The sequence below is a fragment of the Fusarium verticillioides genome, chromosome 2, assembly GCF_000149555.1.
Source record: "Fusarium verticillioides 7600 chromosome 2, whole genome shotgun sequence".
NCBI lineage: Eukaryota > Fungi > Ascomycota > Sordariomycetes > Hypocreales > Nectriaceae > Fusarium > Fusarium verticillioides.
The window spans coordinates 1,072,360-1,088,372 of NC_031676.1; the positions used below are offsets into that span (position 1 = coordinate 1,072,360).

Genomic DNA, 16,013 nt, shown 5'->3' on the forward strand with positions numbered 1-16,013 from the left:
CTTGTAGTTGAAACAAGGTTTTGTTGGCTGAACAGGGAAGCGGCAGTGGCGCGCCATCAAGTGGATAATAGAGGAAGGTTGGAGGAAAATCTTGAGATTCGTTGCCGAACATGGCAAGCATGGTCTAGCTTTGACTGGGCCTGAAGGAAGCAACAACGGATGGAAAGAGAAGTGACGTGCAGGTGCTCGGACTTAAGGCAAGAAAGGCAAGATCAGGAGAAAGAGAGAAAGAGAACACCCATGAAGTGGCTGCTTGTCCCTTGTTATGGTTTCCAGCGAATGATTCGTAATGACTGGTGGATGGACACTCGGTACCGACAGTTTGGGCCCGATGTGTCAGAGAGCTATTACCAGCGGCCGCAACAGGTCCGAGACCTCGCAATATCAAGATGGGCATGACATAGGGGGACGACTAAGGAGAAACGGTGTGTGGAAGAGACATGTTGGTGACATCTCACAAGCCATACGGCCTGCTCAATGACAAGATTGATATGATAATCTAGTCCAGTTTCTATAAAATCACCGTTCCCCTTCTATACAAGCAACCCTGGTTCATTGTCTCGGGCCCAACTACCCATGAGTTCATCTCCTCATCTCCACCAACGACGCGACCCGAGAATGAGATCTCGTTCCAGTTTCAGGGAAGAGAAGTTAGCAATGGAACCATAACCCTGACCTTACCGTCCGTCACCTGAGTTTCGACCGCCTCTCGGACCCAAAGACAGCTGAAATGTTTCGAAACAGAATAGTCGATCTGCATCTACGACACACAACGTTCGAGGCGCCTCCTGGTCTGTTCCTTGGCCGGTGAAGCTAGTGCGCTCCAACAGCACCTAGCGGAATGCAATATCAACGGGATCATCCCCGATCCTTGCTAAGGCAGTAGGCGAGCGGGTGCACCAATGATCAGGTGATTTAGCGTTGCCGAGATCATGTTGGACAATGTCGATTGAGAAGAGAAGAGAGAGAACAATATCATGGTGTTGATACTGGGGGGTAACTACGGAGTATTCGTCACTAAAATGATATCATTCCCGGTCCCTCTGTGTTTGAGATAATGCACCTCGATCTCAAAGTGGAGGTCTATGATGAGTGGCCAGCTAGCAGCTCTACTGCCGATCACTTTGAGAAATCAACAAGCCTCGCAGAAGCAATTTTTCTACAAAGCCTGCCGAGATGGCTCTCAACTGTCAACCCATCATAACATCTCCGACAGCCTGGTCGTGCAGCCCCCAGATTCGTACGCGAAGGTTGGCAGTCTGGGGACCCTGGTAGCTTGGGCTGCTGTTCCTTCACTAGGCCTCCACTAAGAATTGCTGGAGCTCGTCACACCGCCAATCAAAGTTGCCAATTGCATGCTTGGGAAATTTTGACCTGTCGTTCGACCTCAGCTTAAGCTTTCTGGTAGCAACACCAAACCACGAGCCGCGATCGTCATATCGAGTCACCAACCAGTCTCTAGACCGATAATACCGATTCAGCTGCAATTCCTTCACAATGTCGGCCAAACAATCGATGCAACTATTCCGGGCTCTGCGCATGTCGCAACCCACGCTTTGTCAGCCCATCAGCCGAGTCTCTGTCTGCCGATTCTACTCAACATCTACCGAAGATGCACCCCCTCCTCTGCTGTCCAAGCTCAAGGGCGATCTTAAGACCGCCATGCGTGCCAAGGATACTCCTCGCCTGACCGTTCTTCGAGCTATCATGTCCGCCAACCTCAACGCTTCCAAGACCTCAACTCCGGTCAGGACAGATGTTCAGCTCGTTGCTTTGATCCGCAAGATCCAAAAGAGCTCTCAAGATGCTGCCGCTGAGGCCAAGGCTGCCAACCGCGAGGATCTTGTTCAAAAGGAGGAGGACCAGATCAAGGTGCTGGATGAGTACCTTGCCAACAGCGGAGTTGAGAGCTTGACAGAGGCTCAGCTCAAGGCTATGGTACAGGATGCTGTTGAGGCTTCAAAGGCCGCTGGCACTCAAGCCAAGTCCATCTTGGGCGACGTCATGAAGCGATTGTCTGGTGCTCTCGAGGGCAAGGACGTCGACAGAAAGGAGTTGGCCAAGATGGTCAAGAAGCTCACTGGCTAAAGTGTTGGATGCATTATAAATGCATAGTGTAAAATATGTATACTATAGTGTGGACTGGCATTACGATTGTCATGAAATCAATGAAATACCTACCTCTTGCGCGCCAATATATGAGCTTCAGCCTCCTCGAATTGGTTAAGCGACCCCACCCAGCAAACAATAGGAATAAGCTTGGTGTAAGTGACTCACGTCACCTACTATATCTTCCCTCAAACCCACACTTTTGATTTCTCTCCACCGTGCCTTTTATATCATCTTTTCATCATTAATACTCAACTCAATTGCAATGACTTCCCGTCAGAACATCAGCTCTGGCTCTGCCTTTGAAGAGCTCATCGGATATTCACGAGCTGTCGTGACTGGCGATTGGGTTTTTGTCAGTGGTACCACTGGGTGAGCAAGTCCACTCTTACTGAGAACTCGAAAGCGGCTAAATGTTACAGATATGACTATAAGACTGGAGAGATTTCCTCAGATGTTGCCGAGCAGGCCGATCAGACCATAATCAACATCGCTGCCGCATTGAAGGATGCTGGTGCTTCGGTCTCTGATGTCGTTCGTGTTCACTATATCCTCCCTGATCGCGATGACTTTCCCAAGACCTGGCCAGTGTTGAAGAAGTGGTTTGGCGATGTTCGTCCTGCTGCAACCATGATCCAGTCCTCATTGATGAAGGAGGAGATGAAGATTGAGATTGAAGTTACCGCGAGAATTGGCTGTGGGGATAAGAAGGATTAGATGGTCTACTCCGGTGCTTCTGAATCTCCGCAGTCAAAAATAGATATTCAAGGTCATATTTCACATAGTAGCCATGAATCTTTTATATCCAACCCAGTCTAGTGAAACAATGGAGCAACCAAGCTTCCAGCAACAAACGCAGTGCTCATGGTGACAAGACTTGATGTCGACATCAACGATAAACCACTAACGCCATGTCCAGAGGGGCATCCCCCTGCTAACCTTGATCCTACAATCATCAAAAATCCACCAACTCCAGCAAGCAATGGCTCTGTCTCGACGACATGGCCCTTGACGAATGAAGGGAGCACCTTTGCAAGAACCCAGGCACCACTTGTCATGCCCACAGCGAATAGGGTGTTCTGTCGACTTGTTGGCCAAGGGGCATCTCTTGTGAGCCACCAGAAATGGTTTCCCACTTCTTCGTACGAGCCTGATATGCCGATCATAGAGCGACGGACAAGAATTGAGAAGAGTTGCGAGAGACCGATGAAGAGACCACCACCAGCTGAGTAAAGTGACCAATCGGAGCCAGTAGTGTAGGTAACAGAAGCGCCAATGAGAGATAGACAAACAGATTCGAAGAGAGCAACAGTTGTATCGTTGGAAAGCCCAAGGTTCTCATCAAGAGTTACTGTCTCGGGCTGTGCACCCGCCTTCTCCCTCTGAGTCTTGGCTGCTTGCGCGACATAACCTGTATAGGCGAGACCTCCAATAATAGCACCTCCGAGAGTATAAAAACCAGTCCTCAGACCAGCTCCGACTTGTGCGAACAGAGTACCTGGACAAGATCCTGAAAGAGCCATGCCAGCTCCAAGGAGGAATCCGCCTATGACATTACCGTCATACTGTCCAAAGAGTCCAATCGGTGATGAGCTTCTGGGCTTAATCTTAACGTAGCCGTATCTTTCAGCGGCTTTATATATGATACTTGTCAAGTATTAGCTTCTTCTCGTGTCTTTGTGGGTTTGACTACTCACGCGCTGCTTGCAACCGCACCGAGAGAGGTTTGCAGCATATGCCAATCCTGGAACTTGAACTGATTGATGATTGTTGAGGGCAAATAGACGCCAGCGGCTATCGTAGAGGCGCCATAGACGGCGCCCGAGAATATTGCGGCCATTTGAAAAATTATGCGCCGTTTAGCTGGTGTTTCAAACAACGTCGGTGTTGGTATTTGTTAGTTTGATATAACAATGATGCCGATTTTCGGAGCGTTGGTAAGCATCTAGAGAAGAAGGTTGCGTAGTGCGTGCAATGATGCAACGCTTCAAGCAAACAAACTTCGTTTATATTCTTATTATAGCATGATCTTCTGATTTCACGTGAAAATTGTGAGTATAGTTACTCTAATAATGTTCAATTGCTGTCAATTGAGGAATTGGATCAAGACCAGAATATTCCGATGTTAGCGCCAGTATCAGTGAGGTTGACGCCATACAAACCGGATAGTCCTATCAGGTAAGTTGTGAATGACCATATACGAGACTATCATTCCTCACACACTGAGCGAAGTCTAACTTAAATCCTGTATAGACACCATTGGATATATATATAATGATTGCAAAGTTTGACAGAATATACAGTGTAGGACATACTCCAGATATATAGACGTATAGGGTATGTTATTCCTTGCAAGCGAATAATTGCTGTTTTCCTCTTCCGATAAGTCCGTACGGCTCTCATTATTTTGGTATGTGACCTTAAAGGGTTAAGCCGTTTCAGTTCAATAGCATTCTCAACGAGCCGGAAACTTGTCTATAACGTTGTTTCTCTAACAATCCGTACCTCCATGTTTAGTCTATCACACGACGTCACTAAGGATCATGAATCTTGATAACAAGATGCTTGAATAGATCTTGAGCCCTCCGGGAAAGAAAGACTAGCCGCATTTAACATTATTAATCAAATCCCCGATTTTGACGTCAAAGCTCTTGTACCATTCAGATCGATCGTATATAGTTGCTGCTTTAGGTGCATCTTAATGCCGAGGTCTACGATGCGGGGCCAATGACCATGAGCATGAGATATCTAGGTCGTTCCAACTTGCAAGCTTCAACAAGACTGCGCCCAATAGCCGAAATCGAACCTTTTTCAAACCGCTATTACCGAAGGGACTATATATCTACCAGAAATACTCCACCAACAACAATTGGTCACATCACAGCCTCAATCATGCCTCGAGTTCTCACCCTACAGCAGATCGAAGGCGCAAAGCCTGGAAAGGTCTATTATCCGTTAGAAATACTTCCTCCACATGTCAAGAGCCAATTGCTAATATGAAATACAGACTTCAAGTAAAGCAAGTTCCAAAGCCAACTCCAGGCCCCAATGAGGTCCTTGTCAACCTCTCTGCGGCGGCACTTAACCACCGTGATCTCTTCATGCGCCGTCATCTCTACCCAGCCATTTCCTTCACCAACCCAATTCTAGCAGATGGCTACGGCACTGTGGTCGCCCTAGGAAGCAATGTCACTCGTAAGAACCTCCTCAACAAGCCAGTCATCCTCACTCCCATGCGCGGTTGGGAATCAGACCCTGCTGCACCAGAAGATAGCCGCAAGTTTGCAGTCACAGGTGGTTCTAAACTCACCGAGGTCGGTACTGCTCAGGACTATATTGTAGTGTCAGAGGAGGAAGTTGAGCCTGCGCCTGAGCACCTTACACCCGCTGAGGGAGCAGCTCTGCCTCTTGTTGGTGTCACTGGCTGGCGTGCTCTTGTAACAAAGAGCAACGCTGCTTTCCCTGGCTCAAACATTCTTATCACAGGCGTTGGCGGCGGTGTTGCGCTCCAGGTCCTCCAGTTCGGCGTAGCAATGGGCTGCAACGTATTCGTCACATCCGGCGATCAAGCCAAGATTACAAAGGCCAAAGAGATGGGCGCAAAAGGTGGAGTTATCTACAAGAACGAGTCATGGGACAAGGAGCTTCGAGCACAGCTACCAGCCAACAGACCATATCTCGATGCTGTAATCGACGGTGCAGGCGGTGAGATCGTGGCTAAAACTGTGCGACTACTCAAGGCTGGCGGTGTAATTGTGCAGTACGGCATGACTGTGTCTCCCAAGATGGACTGGCTGATGGCCGCGAATCTGCAGAATATCGAGCTCAAGGGTTCAACGATGGGTTCCCGCAAGGAGTTCCGGGATATGGTTGCCTTTGTGAACGAGAAGAAGATTCGGCCTGTCATCAGCAGGACGATCAAGGGGCTGGATAACCTTTCAGGAATTGATGACCTGTTTAAAGACATGGATCAGGGGAAGCAGTTTGGTAAGCTGGTAATCGAGTGGGATTTAGGAAGCGATTCGCCCTCCAAACTCTAGTTATCATAATCAACAAGGCAAATACAACGCCTTTTCACGAATTTAGACACAGAAATTGAAACCATATTTCTTTTTAGCTATTAATCCTTAAATAGAGACATGAAGAACGCCGAGATTTTCAGGGTATCATACAACTTGAGAGCTTGTACATGATGAGATTGAAACAACTCACACCAGTTGCCCATCCACGAAATACGATACTCTCCCTGTTTACTCTTCCGTCTTCTTGCGCTTCTTCTTGGGACGGCCCTCTTGCGGTGGGACAAACTCGGCCTCTCGCTCCTTTGCCTTCTCCTCCTTTCGCTTGCTCTGATTCTCCTTGCGCTCCTCGTGTAAAGCACGCTTCTTGTCGCCCTTGGCCAGGAAATACTCGCCAGTCTCGATTTGCTTGTCCACCTTGCTCTTTTCGGGAGCTGGAGGGAATGGTGTGTATGTCTTCTTGGCCTTGTCGGTGACCTTGTGAGGAACACGTCTGTGGCTGAGAGTCCTCTTTTTGAAGTTGGGAAGGAAACGATCCCAGCTCTCGTTGGCAAGCTCGGGATCCTTTGCGAGCTCCCTTTTTATCATCAGTTCCTGCCGATGGGTTAGCTGTCTGATTTCTTCTTCTAGAGACAATTTCTCACTTTGATACTATAAATTGGGTGGAGGTTCGCCATACAATCTTCCACGATACGTCGAATTTCTTTCAGGCCCTTGTAGGGTCCCATGACGGAGACTGTGTTTCCATGTACCAGGATGTATGTTTCTGTGAGCAATTCAAGCGCTTTGAGAGTTGAACCATTGGGTCCAAGGATTCGTTGTCTACGTTTGACGAAGCGCTCACGACTTCCAACCAAGTTGCGTATCTTGATCACATCACAGGCAACACCATCTTCGAGGATCTTGATAGCTTGAGGGGCGGGGACGGAGCGAGCCAGGAGCTTGATGAGGTCGCGTGCGTTGAGAATGGCGGCGGGATCATACGTCCGTAAAGTCGTTTTCACGGTCATAGAACCTTCAACCAAATCGAGCGTGCAGGCAATTCCGTGTTTTTCGAGGGCGCGAGTAACCAGAGGCCATGCTTCCTTCAGATAGACTTCGCGGTATTTGGGGAAGAGGGTGGCAAAGGAACTCTCTTCGAGGAATGCGCCGGCAGCATTATCCTTGGGAGTGAAGGTGTCGACCTTCCATTTATCAATGTCATCCGTATCCCAAGGCTTCGGTTTTTCTGCTTCATGTAAGCCTCTTGCTTACCAACATCAGGGACTTATGCTGGATTATGCCTTACTGTGAGTTGAAGGCATCGTGCCGTATGTACTAAGTCTCTTGTCGGGAGAGAGGTTGAGCTCTTGTGGGGAGAAAGGTCGAAGACAGGTGTTGGGTCGCTTCTGGCGAAAGAAGCTGGAGAAAATTGCTTAAGATTCTTTGAGTGGAAGATAATGAAAAATCGGCTGCGGCTCAAGATCTGTTTCTCAAGTGCGCATTCCGTTGTGGTTGTCCTGAGAGCGTCTTCTGATGAGGACGGTTGAACATTGATGCGCTCGAGATTTTTTTTAAAGGATTGGATGGAAAGGTAAATCTAGTAGGTAGGTAGGCTGGTGGGGCGACCTGATTATGGAGACATCCATCATGACACTTGCTGTGGGCCAATCAGGACGCTAGAGACATTGCCTCTCGAATTTCTTCAGCTCGCAAAACACCATCAACGTTTAACGTCGCAACGGGACACCACCAAATTCAACACAACAGCAACCATGTCAAAGGGTCGAGGCGGCGTTGACCAGATCGTTAAACTGATCGTGGGAGCTGGACAGGCTAGTCCTAGTCCTCCTGTTGGTCCTGCTCTCGGTTCCAAAGGTGTGAAGTCTATGGACTTTTGCAAGGTCAGTTTTATATGAGCTCAGATGCCAATCCTGTGCTAACTTGCGCCCAGGAATTTAACGCAAGAACTGCACATATTATCACCGGAACACCAATGCCTTGCCGAGTTACGGTCCGCCCCGATCGATCATTTACCTTTGACGTCCGAACACCGCACACCTCATGGCTGCTCCTCAATGCCGTCGAAGCTCCAATGGGAAAGAAGGGCAAGCGAAAGGGTGTTAGCAAGCCTGGGCACGAGACTGTCGGCACTCTATCCCTTAAGCATATTTACGAGATTGCAAAGATCAAGCAGACTGAGCTCCGACTTTCTGGTCTATCGCTAGAGGGACTTTGCAGATCGGTCATTTACCAGGCGAAGACGATGGGAATTGAGGTAGTGGCTTGAGAGCATGATTACGAAATGAAAATAAAAGACCACGGAATGTGGCGTGTACGAAGATCTCCAACCAGATATTATACATGTACAACAGCTTATGGATAGGGAGTTGGGCCTCTGATTAGAGGAGGAATTGTACGATGCATCTATTCAGCGTTCAAAAGGCGAAATGCTGGTTATTATTTCATACTTGCGTGTGTTTGGCAGGCCGATCGTATGCCAAGCTTTTTCCGATGGGATTGGTGTGAGAAGATGTACATGGAGGTTGTTTGACACTTGAGGCTAAGTGAGTGATTACAGACGGCAGTTGTCCGAGTTCGTGAGGCAAGACATGTGAAGTTGATCTCGACCTTGATAACTCGCAAGCAGTCAAGACCTCACGTGCCTCTATTAGTACGTGGGCAGGCACTTATCCAGGAATCATCCTCGATCCACCATACGCGTGGCTTGTCTGAAGTCTCGTATCCCGTTGAAACCAATGAAGTCATGTGGAATACATATGACTGTATCCCATGTACATGTATCTCAGATCATGATTATATGGGAGTCAAACTATCATTGAAACCATTGGTTCATATGCTGTGTCGTCGATGCTTGGCAATGTATATACATGTCATGCTCTGTGTTTGATTGTCTAACAAACAGCATGAGGGAGGGAGAAAGTATAGGATCATCTCCCTACATAATAATTAGAAGAGTTTAGGATATTTTAGGATAGTGTCATCCTAAATTTAGCAAACTATTAGAATAATGATTTCAAGCCCTCTAATTCAACAGCCCTGACTTCAGACCCTCTGAAGACTGGGCAAATGTGGTGGACGAGTCAGGAAAAGTGAAATGACTTGATAGGATCCTGATACAATAAGACATTAAGATCTCAGGGCACAACGGGAAGATCGACGAATTTGACAGATCGTCTGGGGCCAGTTCCTGAGAGTAACAGGTGATCACATAAAAAGTCTGAAGATCGAGATATCTCTATGGCCCTGTCTGTTGACTTGACATTTATGGAAAGGGTCGACTTCCATTGCCACTGAAACCACTTTAGTAAGACCGGAAATACGCAAACTTGACACCAACACGCTTGCGTATGGTCCTAAATAAGAGTTGAGCTTGACACGGGACTTGTTGCTTACACTGGAATAGCTCAAGGAACAGAAAACATTTTCGCTATTCAAATTAGTGGGGTTGATTATTTTGATGATACTTGACTGGTTGTTGATGAAGGGATAAATAGATTCTGGCAACTTGGAGGCTTGCAGGCGACCGAAACTTGGCCGGGAGCTCCGCTGTGACTGGGCTGGGCTGGGCTTGGACTTGGCTTTATGTTACGTATTAAAACTTGAAGGGGTAAAAAAAAATCATCGTCTTCCATGTTTCCAGAAGCAGGTGATACTCGACATTGTCACACATTGTGTCTCACGTTTTCTTGGTTGAGGTTCACTGACACATGGGTCACTTACACAAAAGCCGCGGCACCAGAACGGAGTTTACACTTGTAGTACTCCGTAGCTCAAGTAACCTTAGATATCACCCCTGTTGCAGCTTCTGATGTTAACCGTATTACTTCAAGACACCGCTATATCGATCAAGGTTGTAAATATACTTTGGTTACATCGACTAGGAAACGCAGCTCAGCGAGAGCCTAAATCGGGTCAGATCGTTGAGTTTGACAGGGGGTCATATTCACGGATCTCGAACTGTTTGTGTCAAGTGAACTTCACATCAACACCGGAGAACTAACCGTCTTCCCGATCTCTGCATCGTTTGTGCACATGCTATGGATGTATGGCTGTTGGTGGCACCCTCAATGTAAAAGGAGTTGAGTCATAGTGACAAGAAGGTTTCCCAACCCAACGAGGAAATTATTTTGCAACCCAACGCAATGCAATTGTAATTGTCCGAGGGCATTGGACTGCTTCCATTATTCATACTCAAATGTTGAATTTTTCTCTTGACAAGGAGCCCTGTCTAGTGATGCGCCGGGACCATGAGATCAAGGGAGAGCTTCGTAAGTCGAGGTACATGATCCTCGCTGCTTACTATGCCACTTCAGTCAAGCTATCAGCAGTAAAGATAAGTTAAAAGCTGACGATAGGGGGCGCTTCGGTTGGGAAAAGTGATCAGACGAACACGTCGTACACGTTGACTCGCGATCAACACGGACTCATCTTCAACCTAAATATTCGCATATGTCCGAGCAAGCCTCAACTTCTGAAGCCTCTTCACTGTACCTGAGGGAATCACCAGCTGCCAGGAAACAGTTTTTAGCGCACATCTAGCGTGTTTCTAGCACTCGCATTGCCGTAGAAGGACCTCCTCCTAAACGCTAACTATTGCCCGTAGCCCTGCCCAGCAAAAAGGGAAGAGAACCACTCGGACTGGGCTGCCCTCAAAAGATGGGAGAGAATGGAAGGAAACAAAGTGGAGCCCCCCACTAGGTAGGTACAGTACGTAGTAAGGTAAGTGCGGGCCCATGGCTCGTCCTCTTTTATCATCGTCGTCGCAACTCTTAGTCTGCTCAGTCTCGCTTCTTCTTACCACCCTCATCATACTATTTACTACCTTGGTTGCTTTTTGGTTACTTTGCTCACACCTCATCAAAGCATCCTTTTCTAACCCGATGAGTTCTTCAAATCCTCCCCAGGAGCTTCCTCGCTCCCAGGGCGCCTCTGGTAAGTCTATCTTCCGGTTCTGCCGAGCCTATTCTGCCCCACCTTGATCTTCTGCTCGGCGCACTGAAGCACTGCGAAACGATGTTTGTGGTACAATCGCTAACTGCAGATATGATAGAAGTTTCAGAGCCCGTTCAAAAACCTCAAGAGTCAATTGGAGACAAGGACGACGCATGCGAAGATGCCTCCGGCGTTCGCTTCTCATCCGCCGTCCAGGAGATATCACCCACCCAACCGGCCACCGTTGACCCGTCATCGTCGAACCCAGAGCATGAAGAGCACGACCAGTCAAGTCCTTTCACCGAAGTTACTGCCGATCAACTTAAAGCCTTCACCAAGTCTCTCCACGGCCGGCCTTTACAAGAATTGCGCTTGAATAACTGCCAATTTGAAGCTTTCTCGCTTCCACCCTCCCGAGTATGACCCCCTTTCTGTGTATTCACGCTTAATCAGCTTTTGGAAAATGCTCTTGGCCAAATTCCACTCTAATTGCTACCGGTAATTTGATTGTGGTATTTGAGCTTCGCGACATTATGTCACTGCGTTGCTATAATTGAAGGTTTTGTGACTAACGCTAACTGATGTCATTGTAGGTCCCATCACATGAGGATGAATCCGGACAGTCTACCAGATTGCCCACACCCACCTCTGCCACCTTCCAATCCCCGCATACCAGCCCTCAGGTCTCTACGCTGACTTCCCCTCCCCTAACTCCCGCGGGATCCGGTCAGGCTAGTTCAGATAAGAAGGGTAAGGAAGTGGCCAAGACGAATGAACCCCCGGTTATCACCCCACAGGCATCGTCATCTCATGAAAAGGCTTCACCAGCTCCCGATAGAAGACCTTCAGCTGCTCGAGCTGCTTCCGATCATGCGGTCCGTAGAGCGTCTTCCGCTGAGGAGCAGCACCAGTCCCATCGTCGAGGCATGTTTGGAGTAGGACCTGGTTCTGTGCCAGCTTCTAGAGAATCTAGTCCGTCCCGAAGCTCAGCGTCAAACTTCTACTCTAAGCCATTTACCCCTGGCGGTGATATCAACGATCCCTACGCCAAGGGCCGACGACCTGCACAAGCGGCACACACAACGAAACACACAATCGACCCCAGGTTCATCTTCTCACGTAAGAAGAAGCATGGTTCTCCCCATGGGTCCAAGTCAAATCTGAACGAGAAGCGCGGATCGTCGATCTTTGGTAGTGCAAGGAACAGTAGTGAAGAACTTGCACCGAATGATAGCGTCTCGACTGGCAACCTTCATCCCGGACACAGCTCAATGGCAGATTTGAAACGATTTTTCCGCAAGGGCGGACATCACAACAAAAAGAGAGAGTCATCACCAGCACCATCGATCAAGCTCGGTACGAAAGCTGCAGCTTCCAAATCGACCCAGCAATTGCCATTCGGAGATGATCATGGGTTGTCTTCCAAGTACGGCAAGCTCGGCAAATTTCTGGGCTCCGGTGCGGGTGGTTCGGTGAGACTGATGAAGCGCAAGGACGACGGTACCGTATTTGCAGTCAAGGAGTTCCGCGCAAGACACACATACGAGACCGAGAAAGAGTACAACAAGAAAGTAACAGCCGAATTTTGCGTTGGATCGACTCTTCATCATGGCAATATTATCGAGACACTGGACATCCTTCAAGAAAAGGGGCGTTGGTATGAAGTGATGGAATATGCGCCATTCGACCTCTTTGCAATCGTTATGACCGGTCGGATGTCCCGGGAAGAGATAACGTGCTGCTTCCTGCAAATCCTCAATGGCGTGACTTATCTGCATAGCGTGGGCCTTGCCCACCGCGATCTGAAGCTGGATAATGTGGTAGTGAGCTCCAAGGGTATTATGAAGATCATCGATTTTGGCAGTGCTCACGTCTTCAAATATCCATTTGAGACCGACACTGTGCCCGCAAAAGGTATATTTCTTCGCCAATATAGTGTGAGGACATTGGCTAACTGGTCTCAGGTATTGTCGGCTCTGACCCTTATCTCGCACCCGAGGTTTACGACTCCAAGGAGTACGACGCAGTAGCTGTGGATATTTGGTCTTTGGCCATCATTTTCTGCTGCATGACTCTTCGACGTTTCCCGTGGAAGGTCCCACGAATGACAGATAACTCCTTCAAGCTGTTCGCGGCGGACCCAACTCCAGGACACGACCCCAGGAAGCTAATTGTACCCTCAAAGTCAACTAATGATTTGACCACCACGCCAGCGCGAGACTTTTTGGCTGAGGATGAGACCAAGAAACATACTCATCATGAGCAAAAAGAAGAGTCGACCTCAAAAGAGGCCAGCTCGACCACCGACTCAAAGGACTCTAAGACGCAGCCGGGTGGTGAGAAGAAGGAAGTCATCCGTGGCCCATGGCGTATTCTGCGCCTGCTGCCTAGGGAAAGCAGACACATCATTAGCAGAATGCTTGATCTTGACCCCAAGACTCGTGCCCGGATGGATGAGATTCTTCAGGAGCCATGGGTTGCAGATACAGTCATCTGCCAACAACTTGACCACGGTGAGGTTATCCCAGCTGACAACCACACTCACATCTTGGAACCGCCAGCCAACTCGCAACAACCCGAGAAGAAGTGATCATCAGACTTTGGCTACAACCGCAGGACAAATTGACTATTTCTGAAGGAAGGCCGGCATTTGGCGTTTTTGAGAGCAATGAAGACATAAATTGGGGGCTGTTTTGAAATGGATTCGCTTATGAGCTGCATTGATGAATGACGAACAGATAGATGGAGGATCAGCAATTGTCGAGAATTCCTTGGTAACAGCGTTTGATTAGTAGCAGTTCCAGAATATGGATAAGGGACTGTCAAAGCTTTTCAGCGATTAAGACAGAAAGACAGCGTTGAATTAAAAAAAAAAACGATAATACTGAGTATAGATCGATCACATGAATGATAACGAAGAGCTTTGTGGTGTAAGTCGTTCGGCATGATATACCGCTTTCGGACGGCAATCGGACGTGTAGTGCCGATTCTCGGAACCGGGGAAATCAAGAGCCGAGAGGAAGCTTGGGGGAAAAAATTGCTGACCTTCTTCTGGAAGCTGTTGGAAGAGACGAGATCCACCGCCGATTTGAACTCCGTTGAACACCGAAGCCGAACTCTTCTTCTTGTTTACTTCTCCAATTACGAATCTACGACTCTCTTGATCATATACCCAACCACCTACATCTTTTACTTAATCACAATGGTACGTTGACGATTGCTACTGTAGCGAATTACAGAAGCAGCCCCGCCAATGCTTTAGTCTCAACTATCTAGCTTGTTATCCTCGGCAATTGGGAGCCATGAGGAGACTTGGATGGGAGAGATGGAAGCATTCGGGCGCATGGGCACTATGGGAAACAGGAAAGAACAGTAAAGATTAACACCAAACGCCGCAGGCCACCTCCATCAAGTCCATTCGAGCTCTCGCTCCCCTCCTTGACCGTGTTCTCGTCCAGCGCATCAAGGCCGAGACCAAGACCGCCAGCGGCATCTTCCTGCCCGAGTCCAGCGTTGAGAAGCTCAACGAGGCCAAGGTCCTCGCTGTTGGCCCCGGTGCTTTGGACAAGAAGGGTAACCGACTACCCATGGGCGTTGCCGTTGGCGACCGAGTTTTGATCCCTCAATTCGGCGGTTCTCCCGTCAAGGCCGGCGAGGAGGAGTTCCAGCTCTTCCGCGACAGCGAGTAAGTGACCACATACCACCAGACGCTGCATCATGGAAGCAGGGTATACTGACTCATATCACTAGGATCCTGGCCAAGATCAACGAATAAGATACCCATATATCAAAAATAGCCTGCTTGTATCATACTGTACCATATCGAGAGCGGCGGACGCAAGAGATGGAACTCTGCTGATGTCGCTTTGGAGGGGGAAGAGGGAGGAGATGATTGTTAATGTAGGCGCAAAAACGACAGACCAATTATGCAAGGATTCAAGAAGTTTGTTTGTATAAGTGCGTATGAGGAGTTCAAAAGTGTTGGTCGCGCGGAACAGAATCAAATCTCCACTCTTGCCCTTTCAATTGTATGATTTATGGTCCATTACCTGTTTTCTCTGTGTGATGATGTTATCGTGGAGGCTTCGGCAGGTGAAGCAGCTAGATGTCGCATATATAGGACAGTAGAGGATCAATTGGTCTAGAATCGATCTGGTTGATGGGCCGGTATTTGGGCTACTGAAGCGCCGAAGAGCAAAGGCCGAAGCCTGGCGGAGGCTATTCTTGTACGACCTGTATCTGGGCCGATGTTTTGTTTTGTTTTCTGTTGAAACACACTTGGCTGCAGACGGCCGATGATGAAGCTGAGTTATCACTTGAGAAGAGAGAAAACATGCGGCTTGGTTAGACTGTACTCAACGTTAGTGAGTATGCAGTTTGGTGATGCCAAGTCGGAATGTGTGAATAGCAGGGGTATAAAACAAGCTTCATAAGTGATCAACATATGATGGGATGACAGCGGAACAGATTCCTCATTTTCCCAAGTTTGTTGGTTGTGTTTTTCTGAGTTTCGAACAGAACAAGGTAGTGAAGGGGTGATGAGATGATGGAGGTTTATGAAACCCCTGGTATTAAACATGTGGAGGAGAGGATCGACATGATCCTTGCTTGTCCCCCAGACTTGAATCGTGCAGCCTCAGAACTGCTGAGAGTTAAGGAGTTGATCTTTGTGTCATGAATCTGGTAGAAGAAGGCTGTGCAGTGAATTTCATTATATACTATCGATACACTTCTTTTAGCATCGAACAACAATCTCACGATTTAAACTACACCGATTAACATTCTCTAAGCGATTTGCAGCTGAAGCTTACCCCTGAGGGTTGTGAATCCACGAAGGATGAAAACCTAGAATTGAGTGAATGAACACGTCCATAAATGATAGACAATTTTGAATAAGGGATCGAAAGGATGAGAGGGGTTGTATTCAAGAGTCGCACCATGATTAATAGA

The 16,013-nt window shown here is 48.1% G+C and overlaps 8 protein-coding genes across 8 annotated transcripts; 6 read left to right on the forward strand and 2 right to left on the reverse strand.

The window, feature by feature from the left end:
* Window positions 1-1,497: 1,497 nt before the first annotated feature.
* Window positions 1,498-2,088, forward strand: FVEG_06166 (hypothetical protein; the record flags this gene model as incomplete). The annotated part of the gene is made up of 1 exon (XM_018894451.1): window positions 1,498-2,088. The coding sequence occupies one exon, from the start codon at window positions 1,498-1,500 to the stop codon at window positions 2,086-2,088; it is 591 nt and encodes a 196-aa protein (XP_018751535.1).
* A 286-nt stretch (window positions 2,089-2,374) lies between these two features.
* Window positions 2,375-2,826, forward strand: FVEG_06167 (hypothetical protein; the record flags this gene model as incomplete). The annotated part of the gene is made up of 2 exons (XM_018894452.1): window positions 2,375-2,481; window positions 2,532-2,826. 2 exons carry the CDS (start codon window positions 2,375-2,377, stop codon window positions 2,824-2,826), a joined length of 402 nt encoding a protein of 133 aa, XP_018751536.1.
* FVEG_06168 (hypothetical protein) lies at window positions 2,668-4,066 on the reverse strand. The gene is made up of 2 exons (XM_018894453.1): window positions 3,807-4,066; window positions 2,668-3,756 (listed from the first exon to the last, which is right to left on the reverse strand). The coding sequence occupies exons 1-2, from the start codon at window positions 3,947-3,949 to the stop codon at window positions 2,925-2,927; spliced, it is 975 nt and encodes a 324-aa protein (XP_018751537.1). The 5' UTR covers window positions 3,950-4,066; the 3' UTR covers window positions 2,668-2,924.
* Window positions 4,067-4,836: 770 nt separating this feature from the next.
* FVEG_06169 (hypothetical protein) lies at window positions 4,837-6,273 on the forward strand (the record flags this gene model as incomplete). Its single annotated transcript, XM_018894454.1, has 2 exons — window positions 4,837-5,063; window positions 5,117-6,273. The coding sequence occupies 2 exons, from the start codon at window positions 4,837-4,839 to the stop codon at window positions 6,147-6,149; spliced, it is 1,260 nt and encodes a 419-aa protein (XP_018751538.1). The 3' UTR covers window positions 6,150-6,273.
* FVEG_06170 (ribosomal RNA assembly protein KRR1) lies at window positions 6,191-7,674 on the reverse strand. The gene is made up of 3 exons (XM_018894455.1): window positions 7,417-7,674; window positions 6,773-7,356; window positions 6,191-6,722 (listed from the first exon to the last, which is right to left on the reverse strand). The coding sequence occupies exons 1-3, from the start codon at window positions 7,430-7,432 to the stop codon at window positions 6,360-6,362; spliced, it is 963 nt and encodes a 320-aa protein (XP_018751539.1). The 5' UTR covers window positions 7,433-7,674; the 3' UTR covers window positions 6,191-6,359.
* Window positions 7,675-7,810: 136 nt separating this feature from the next.
* On the forward strand, window positions 7,811-9,155 carry FVEG_06171 (50S ribosomal protein L11). The gene is made up of 2 exons (XM_018894456.1): window positions 7,811-8,011; window positions 8,062-9,155. The coding sequence occupies exons 1-2, from the start codon at window positions 7,883-7,885 to the stop codon at window positions 8,395-8,397; spliced, it is 465 nt and encodes a 154-aa protein (XP_018751540.1). The 5' UTR covers window positions 7,811-7,882; the 3' UTR covers window positions 8,398-9,155.
* A 1,731-nt stretch (window positions 9,156-10,886) lies between these two features.
* On the forward strand, window positions 10,887-13,956 carry FVEG_06172 (HAL protein kinase). Its single transcript, XM_018894457.1, has 4 exons — window positions 10,887-11,063; window positions 11,182-11,480; window positions 11,657-12,977; window positions 13,028-13,956. The coding sequence occupies exons 1-4, from the start codon at window positions 11,012-11,014 to the stop codon at window positions 13,651-13,653; spliced, it is 2,298 nt and encodes a 765-aa protein (XP_018751541.1). The 5' UTR covers window positions 10,887-11,011; the 3' UTR covers window positions 13,654-13,956.
* Window positions 13,957-14,128: 172 nt separating this feature from the next.
* On the forward strand, window positions 14,129-15,854 carry FVEG_06173 (hsp10-like protein). The gene is made up of 3 exons (XM_018894458.1): window positions 14,129-14,268; window positions 14,462-14,748; window positions 14,814-15,854. Exons 1-3 carry the CDS (start codon window positions 14,266-14,268, stop codon window positions 14,836-14,838), a joined length of 315 nt encoding a protein of 104 aa, XP_018751542.1. The 5' UTR covers window positions 14,129-14,265; the 3' UTR covers window positions 14,839-15,854.
* The last annotated feature ends 159 nt before the right edge of the window (window positions 15,855-16,013 follow it).

What these genes read in the sequence shown, in the direction of transcription:
- FVEG_06168 (XM_018894453.1), bottom strand. Translation starts at nt 3,949, where the DNA reads ATGGCCGCAATATTCTCGGGCGCCGTCTATGGCGCCTCTACGATAGCC. An exon ending in GGTGCGGTTGCAAGCAGCGC is followed by an intron (nt 3,757 to 3,806) that starts GTGAGTAGTCAA and finishes ATACTTGACAAG; the next exon opens with TATCATATATAAAGCCGCTG.
- FVEG_06170 (XM_018894455.1), bottom strand. An exon ending in ACCCAATTTATAGTATCAAA is followed by an intron (nt 6,723 to 6,772) that starts GTGAGAAATTGT and finishes ACCCATCGGCAG; the next exon opens with GAACTGATGATAAAAAGGGA.
- FVEG_06171 (XM_018894456.1), top strand. Translation starts at nt 7,883, where the DNA reads ATGTCAAAGGGTCGAGGCGGCGTTGACCAGATCGTTAAACTGATCGTG. An exon ending in AGTCTATGGACTTTTGCAAG is followed by an intron (nt 8,012 to 8,061) that starts GTCAGTTTTATA and finishes ACTTGCGCCCAG; the next exon opens with GAATTTAACGCAAGAACTGC.
- FVEG_06172 (XM_018894457.1), top strand. Translation starts at nt 11,012, where the DNA reads ATGAGTTCTTCAAATCCTCCCCAGGAGCTTCCTCGCTCCCAGGGCGCC. An exon ending in TCGCTCCCAGGGCGCCTCTG is followed by an intron (nt 11,064 to 11,181) that starts GTAAGTCTATCT and finishes CAGATATGATAG; the next exon opens with AAGTTTCAGAGCCCGTTCAA. An exon ending in TCTCGCTTCCACCCTCCCGA is followed by an intron (nt 11,481 to 11,656) that starts GTATGACCCCCT and finishes ATGTCATTGTAG; the next exon opens with GTCCCATCACATGAGGATGA.
- FVEG_06173 (XM_018894458.1), top strand. An exon ending in CAGCTCTTCCGCGACAGCGA is followed by an intron (nt 14,749 to 14,813) that starts GTAAGTGACCAC and finishes TCATATCACTAG; the next exon opens with GATCCTGGCCAAGATCAACG.